Source organism: Carlito syrichta, unplaced genomic scaffold (assembly GCF_000164805.1).
Source record: "Carlito syrichta isolate Samal-C Ts95f unplaced genomic scaffold, Tarsius_syrichta-2.0.1 Scaffold301804, whole genome shotgun sequence".
NCBI classification, from domain to species: domain Eukaryota; kingdom Metazoa; phylum Chordata; class Mammalia; order Primates; family Tarsiidae; genus Carlito; species Carlito syrichta.
In genome coordinates, this window is record NW_007245900.1 from 68224 (window position 1) to 76441 (window position 8218).

The window sequence follows — 8218 nt, forward strand, 5'->3', positions numbered from 1 at the left end:
CAGTATTATAGACTCTAAGTCCATCCAGGTTGCTGTGAAGTTCATGATTTTGTTCTTCTTTATGGCTGCATAATATTCCATTGGGTATATGTACCACATTTTCTTTTTATCCAGTCCTCTTTTGATGGACAGCATGGTTGGTTCCATGTTCTTGCTATTGTGAACAAGGCTGCAATAAACATAGGAGTGTGCAGGTATCTTTTTGATAGAGTGATTTGAGTTCTTCTGGGTATATTCCCAATGGGGGATTGCGGGGTCATGTGGGAGATCGACATTTAGAGCTTTTAGGAATCGCCACACTGATTTCCACAGAGGCTGTACTAGGTTACACTCCCACCAACAGTGTAGAAGTGTTCCCTTTTCGCCACATCCTCTCCAGCATCTGTTGTTTTTTGAGTTATTGATGATAGCCATCCTGACTTGAGTTCTGTGTTATCTCAGTGTAGTTTTCATTTGCATTTCTTTGGTGACTAGTGAGGCTGAGCATTTTTCATGTATCTGTTGACTGCTCTTATGTCTTCTGAGAAGTATCTATTCATGTTTTTTGCCCATTTTTTAATAGGGTTGCTTAGTTTTTTCCTTTCAGCACATTTGAGTTCCTTATAGATCCTGGATGTTAGGCCTTTGTCAGATTCACAGTTGGCAATTTTTTTCCCCCATTTCGTGGACTGTGTCCCCAAGCTCTCCGATAGTTTCTTTTGCTTTGCAGAAGTTTTCAGTTTGATGAGGTCCCCACTTGTCTGTCTTATCTTTTATGGCATTTGCTTTTGGAGAGTTGATCAGGAATTGGTTGCCTATTCCAATTTCTATAAGGGTATTGCCTACATTTTCTTCTAGGATTCTTATAGTTTGAGGTTTTACGTTTAGGTCTTTGATCCATTCAGAGTCGATTTTTGTGTCTGATGACAGGTAGGGGTCCTGTTTCAGTCTTCTGCATGTGGTCAGCCAGTTTTCCCAGTACCCTTCACTGAAGAGGTTCTCCTCATAATTGGCTTCTTAGGCATCTGTTTTTGCCAGGCCAAGTGCCCGTGGGTGGCACATGTGACCTGAAGCCCGTGCCATCATTTCTGAGTCTATGATTAGAGAGGATTTAGTGCTGCTTGCAGTCTTTTGCATTTCTGCTGGGCATCCACAAGCCAGCAGAGGGCCTGCAGGAGCTGGACATCGCTGTGTTGAGCAGAAGTGAGCTCTTGGGCAAAGTGCATTGAATGGAGCCCAGAGGTGGCCTGCAGGACCCTCCGGCCAGCCCTTGCTCGAGAGTCCCCGAGGGCCTGTCTCTTCCTCCTGTGTAAGCATCCGAACCCGTTCCTCAGCGTCAAGTGCTCACACCGTGTTATTGTCTCTCAGGGCTCCGAGGAGAACACCGTCGTCTATGTGGTGGGGAGGGCGGGCCGCCAGCACTGGCAGCACGTCTATACCGCGGTGACCCGGGGCCGCTGCCGCGTGTACGTGATTGCGGAGGAGTCCCAGCTGCGGAGTGCCATCGCGAGAAACAGTTTTCCCAGGAACACACGTTTGAGACATTTCTTGCAATACAACCTGTCCCGTGGCAGTGCGTCCCCGGCCGAGTTCCTGATGCCATCGAAGAGCTCTGGGGATGCAGGAGGATGTAGCTCACCATCGCTGTCCCATCTCCCCGAGGACCCGGCCAGTGCAGAGGCGGACAGTGTCGCCGCGGGTGAGGCCTCTCGGCCCGGCGACAGGACACCCACCTTTGCTGGTAGGTGGCAGCTCTCTTCGCCGCATGAGGTAGAGCCGGGCCAGGATGTGCAGAAGTCCCGAGGGTCCAAAAGAACAAGCGGCGTGAGCCTCGACTTGAGTCCAAACAAGGTCCTCATGGTAGGTGTGGCGCGCCGGTCTGCTTCCCTCCTACCCCCGGCCACATGCTTGAAAGTGACAGTGCGCGTGTGTTAGCATCACTCCGGCTGTGGGACTCAGTGGCGACCATCTTTTTGACTGCCATCTTTCCCCTCCCCTGGGTCTGGTTTATCCCGAGGCTGCTGCTGAGGCTGATGGGAGGTGATGTGCCAGGAGACACCTGTGGGTCACCCTGGCCCGTCTTCTGCATCTTCCACGCTGGCACCTCCTCCTCCCCACCCCTGCTCTGCAAGCCGTGATCACCCTCCATCCCCACATCTCCTGAAACGGCTTTCCCAGCCTCTTCTGGGACTCCAGGGCTTTCATTTAGGCCTTGCTTTCTTGACCTTTTCCGGGACACGCAGTAGTTGTGCCTGTGGCCCTGTCTCAGCGTGTTCTCACTCGGTTTCAGTGTCACGTCTCCTGCCACACTGTCTCGTCTCCTCGTCACTCCCTCACTCCTTTCCTCCTTCCCGTCCTCTGACTGCAGACGTCTCTCCAAGCCTCAGTTCCTTTTTTCTTTGAGAACTGATCCCATTCCCACAGGTTCAGCCATCCCTTTGGTGCTGGGGAGTCAGTGAGCGACATTTCCACTTCTGCGACCTTGAATTCAGCGGTGTTTCTGGGAGTCCAGGGCCGAATGAATGCCAGTTCTCACCCTGCCCTGGTTGGCACGATGGAGACAGCAGCATGTGTGCATGAGGTGGTTCTCTGAGGCTCCGACACTGAGGAGGGGCTTGCGAGCCCACTGCCCACGTCTTGTTCCCAGAGACTGACTTTCGGAGAGAGCAGCTGACACCCCGCGCTCTCTCCCAGTCTCCGCATTTTAGTCACCATCTCCTAGTTGCTTGGCTTGGAGTCTGGGAGTCACCCCACTCTCCCCTGATGCCACTGTCTCCTGCCAGGCGGCTGCCAGCTGCATGGCAGAACGTCTCTTTCGGGGTTCCCTCTGGTTTGTCTGGCGGGCCCTGTCTTGGGTCCTCATCTCCCTTCCTGGATGAGCAGTGGCCTGGCTGCCCTCCCCTCTCTTGTTCCCCGTCTCCTAATACAGAATTCTCTCCTGCCATGGTTTTGCTTTCTGCAGTCTCAGTGACCTGTGGTCAACAGTGACACAAAAATATTAAATGGAAGATTCCAGGAATAAACAATTTGTGCATTTTGGATTGTGTGCCATTCTGAGCAGGGCGATGAAATCCACGCTGGCCCCGTCCATCCCGTCCAGGGCGTGGCTTCTCCTTTGTCCAGCATGTCCACACTGTTGATGACCTATCTCTGAGTGGCTGTGTGTTATCGAATTGGCGCTCCATATTGCAGTGCTTGTGTTCAAGTGGCTCTTACTTTACTTAGTTGTTCTAGTTTATTAGCAGTTATAGTTGCTGCTCTCTTACTGCTTCTGATGTAAGAATTAAACTTGGCTATAGGTATGTACATATAGGAAAAACCTCAACATTGGCGCTGGGGCCTGTCTAAGGGTCCAGGCAACTCGCCACATGGATGGGGAACTGCTATATGCCTCACGGTGTTGCCAGGTTACCCCTTGGGTGTCTACTCACTGCCTTGTGAAGCTCTCAGTGGCTCCCTCGTGCCTGCCGCACGTTCTGGATGGCGGAGCTTGGCACTGGCCCCCTCTCCACTGGATGCAACCCGTCTAGCCTCTTTTCCCTCATCTGTTCTTTGCTGACTGAAACGAGTTGGTGTTTCCTCTCCTCCCCTTTGGTCTTTCTGTGTGACGGGGCTTGCAAGCCCCTTTCTCTCTGCCTCCCTCATTGAGCACTTGAAGAAAACAGCAAATTTTGAAACATGATGACCTGCCAATCACAGATCTCATGTTAACTGAGAACAGCCAGCCCTGGCTTCTGGGACACTGCACTCCATTGGGGTCTCCGTTAGGGTCGTGGGCGGTGGGTACAAGGGAAGAGAACGTCACAGGTCAGGAGTCCAGGAGGGAAATACGCAAGGCGGGGTGGTGGGGGCAGGAGGGTGCGGTGGGCAGGGGGTCCAGGAGCTCCCAGCGGGGAGTACTTGTGCTCTGTGCCCAGGTGCTTGTGGGCCAGTGGCAGGGCTCGCTGAGAGCTGCCCGACAAGGGGCACCGCTGTGTTGGCACGAGAGGTGGCTACAGTGTGGCTTAGTGACTAGCATGCAGGGCGCCACGGAGGCCGGGCTGCGGACACAGGAATCCTCAAAAAGACGGCGAGGGCCTTCTGGAGAGATGGCACGTCCTTCCGACTACAGTGGAGCATTTTCCATGCCCTGTGGACTGATTCTGATGGAGGTGGTTTTGACTGAGGGGCGGGCATGATGGCAGGAGGGACCTGGGGCTTGTGCCAATCACCTGGATCCATCAGTCAGGCTCTGGTATTTGGCAGCAGTGGCAGGGCGGAGAGGAGACCCCAAGGGTGGTGTGGGTGGCTCAGCGATCGCCCATGGACAGGTGGGCGTGGCTCCAGGCACCTGCTGGGCGTGCAGATGGCTCTGAGCACGGCCAGGGTCGGGTAAGAGGCGGGGGCGGGCCTTGGGGGAAGTGACCGTAGCAGCTGTGGTGGGGCCACTGTTTCTCCTGTCCCTTGGCAGCAGGAAAGTCCCTTTCGACTCCAAGCTGCCCCTGTTCCCCAGAGCCCGTCTAGGCTATGGAGTTGGCTCTCCATAAGACACTTTCTTTTTTTTTTTCTTTCTGAGTTGGAGTCTTACTCTGTTGCCCCGGCTGCAGGCTGGAGTGCAGGGGCACACTCATGGCCACCGCCACCTCGACCTGCTGGGCTCAGGCAATCCTTCCGCCTCAGCCTTCTAAGGAGCCAGAATTACAAGTGTGCACTACCACACCCGGCCAATTTTTCTTTTTGGATTTATTGTAGAGACGAGGTCTCACCATGTTGCACAGGCTGGTCTCAAACCCCTGGGCTCAGGCCATCCTCTCACCTCGGCCTCCCAAATTGCTGGGATGATAGGCTTGAGCCACCACGCCCGGCCAAGACACCCTTCCTGAGAGTAAGCCTGTTGTCTGCTGCAGAGGCCTGGGAGGAGGGCTCTTGGCCTGAGCAGAGGAGCGGGGAGACTCCTGAAGTGGAGTCTTTTCTAGGAGTTTCTTAGCGACAACATGGGCGGGATGGCGGTTTCTCTGATGGGACAGAGAATGAGGTGGTGGTGTCCACCCTCGGCTCCGAGCCTGCCTGCTTTGTGCCCGCCACAGCTGGAATTGGAGGTATGGGGACACAGTGGCGGGGCTGCCAGGGCTGCTAGCCCCAGCATGGTGGCAGAGTGCAGTGTTCTCTGCCCGAAGAGGGCACGTCTTCTCCCAAAGCCTGCCCGGAGTGCGTGGTGTCTGCAGGAGACCCCAGAATGAGGGAATTAGGAATTTAAGCTCAGGGTTGGTGTACGGGGGTTGCAGGTGATGGCATAGCTCTGGACACTCGGGGATGTGGAGACCTGGCACTCCTGAAGGATGGAACTGAGTGACAGGGCTGCCACATACCCTTCCTTCCCACTGACCTTTGCTGCATGGGAACCACCTGCACCTACACCCCACAGACCTCATGACTCCGCCCCTAGAGGAAGCTTCTGCACGTCTCCCTGGTGGTGGCTTTGGGCTTTGATGAAAGCCCTAAAAGAAAATGCTGACCTGATATTTCGCCTAGCCTCCTCACCAGGAAGAAAAGGGGAAAAAAGAAATACACCTTTAGATAAAAGCATTTGAGTATACGTTGCTAAGATTTATTATATGAAGCAGCTATTTCCAGAATTATTTTAATAGAAAATGACATTTTAACATAAAACAAACTAGAAAGGATATAATCATGTAATTCCTGAATAAAGGACAGTCCTTATATTAGTTAAACTTCTGCAGAGAAACAGAACTGTTAGAGTGGCTACCTACCTCCCATTCCTGTCTATCTATCTATCCTTTCTCTCTTTCTCTCTGTCTCTATCTCTATCTCTCTATCTGTCTCTCTATCCTCTATCATCTATCTTCTGTCATTTATCCATCGAATCTATCCATATATATCCATCCTATGCTTCCTTCCTGTCTATCTATTTATCTACCATTTCTGTCTGTCTGTCCATCTACCCATCAATCCATCAATCCATCTATCTATTATCATCTACCTAATCTATCATATCTATTTATCCATCCATCCGTCCTTCTATCTATCAGTCCATCCATCCACTATTCCTGTCTGTCTGTCTATCTGTCTGTCTGTCTATCTGTACATCCATCCACCCATCCATCTACATTCGTCTATCCGACTGTCCGTCCGGCTGTCTGAGAGAGATTTATCTTACAGAATTTCACTGGGGATTGTGGAGGCTGCCGAATTCAAAACTTGCAGGATTGACAGGCAGACCCAGGGAGAAGCTCATGCTGCAACTTGAGGCTGAAAACAGTCTGCTGACAGAAATCTTCCTTGAGGAAGGTGTCTGTTTTCTGTGAAGGCCTCAACTGAAGGGGCGAGGCCCACACACATCATGGAGAGCAGTCTGCTTGACTCAGAGTCTACTGATTTAAATATTAATTTCATCTAAAACATACCTTCGCAGAAACATCTAGAATAACATTTCGCTTGGTTCTAGCTGAGTCGACACATACGTTGAACCGTCACTCTCCTCTAAACTGAACAAATCTGGCCTTGTGGAAGGTGAATCGAATTGTGTTTATTCTTTTCATTTCTCTACGGTGGCGACACTTCTTCATGACCGTACCGGCCGCGGCCTTGTGCGTGGGAATGGCTGACAGTGTGAAGGATGCGATGGCGGCAGTGCACTGTCCCACCTTACACAGCCAGAGCTGGATTTGCAGACACAGTCTGGCAGGCATCCAGGACCCTGTGCTTAGAAGGGCCCCGGGCTTTTTGATTGTTCTGAAATCGCCATCTTGAAATGCTTAATTTTTTTTTTTTTTTGAGTTGGAGTCTCACTCCGTCGCCCAGCCTGGAGTGCAGTGGCTGCTCCCGGCCACCGCAGCCTCGACCTGCTGGGCTCCGGCGATCCTTCCGCCTAAGCCTTCCGAGTAGCCGGAATTACAGGCATGCGCTACCATGCCTGGCTGATTTTTTGATTTATTGTAGAGATGAGGTCTCGCTGCCCAGGCGGGTCTTGAACCCGTGGGCTCAGGCAATCCACTCACCTCAGCCTCCCAAAGGCGCGGGATTACAGGCTGAGCCACCGAGCCCGGCTGAAATGCTTAATTTCAATTTTGTGCCAGGCTGCCAAGTGACGCAGTGGGCCCTCGTCCACACCTTTAGACGCGAGACATGTCTACTTCTCTGGTAATAGTCACTTCTGCAAGCAGCCCCACAGCTGAGTGCTGGGACAGCGGAGCACCGAGGCCGGGGTGATCTTCCACAGAGCCGACTGCTGATGACTTGGTTGCTCAAGTCATCTGAGTGTTGCGGGAAATGCGTCATTTCTTTCTCAGAAGCAGAGGCATGAAAAGTGTACAGGGTAGACTGACTACAGTTTTACAAAATTAACTTTATTTTTCTTGTCGTTCTAACAGGTGGGAGAATCTCCACAAGTGTCTTCCAGACTTCAGAATCTGAGACTAAATCAGTTGATTCCCAGGCAACTTTTCAAGCCCACAGATAATCAGGAAACTTAATTTTATTTCAGATTGCTCAAAATCATTGTCTGGTTTTTCCCATTCGAGACAAAATGCACATCGTAGCTTCAGGGTATCAAGATGCATGCCCAAAACCAGGGCTTTATTTTATGGTGTTGTGTTAGCAGGCACTTTAAATCCACTGGATCAAGGAAATGATTTTGACATCTGTCACCATGGAAACTGGCCGCACTGGACATAAGTGAAGGGAGAGGATGTCGTATGCATTTTTTATAAAATTACGTACTTCAAACGTGTTTTAGGACAGTGCCTTAGTACTCTCATGACCACTGAGTGTCCCCTCTGTCTGGGTGAAGCAGTGGTGAGGACAGCCCTAGTGGGGTCCACTGGGAATTCTGCCACACCTTCCGGAAGGCACATCTGCCGAGCGGCCGTTTTCCAAGCCACTGCTCACCCTGTGATAGCTGCCTGGCCCAGCACGCCTGGGATGTTTGCCTTCTGAGTTGGGAGCACATTGTTCCGAATAGATTTCACTTCAGAAAATTTTTTTTCTTCCGAGGAGTTTGATTTTTGAATTTTTATTTATTGTGAAATAGCAAAGGAAAGTTAAGAGGCAAAATGTATGCTATCCCAATACCTTTTTAACAGCTTGGTGGAGATGTAATTCACACGCAGCTTGACTGTTTAAAGTGCCACGCAGCCGCTTTTAGTATATGGGGGATTTGCACAGCCGTCATCACACGTCTGGGACATTGACGCGTCCCCAGAAGAAGCCTCCAGGCCCTCAGCCACCGTCCCCTGACCTC

General features: G+C 51.7%; 1 protein-coding gene across 1 annotated transcript in view; it reads left to right on the forward strand.

The window, feature by feature from the left end:
• HELB (DNA helicase B) overlaps positions 1–7451 on the forward strand; it is a 39643-nt gene extending 32192 nt beyond the window's left edge. Inside the window, exons 14-15 of the mRNA XM_008055266.1 lie at positions 1348–1839; positions 7350–7451. Coding sequence (XP_008053457.1) covers positions 1348–1839; positions 7350–7451 — 594 coding nt within the window. The remainder of the gene's footprint in view (positions 1–1347; positions 1840–7349) is intronic.
• Positions 7452–8218: the final 767 nt, after the last annotated feature.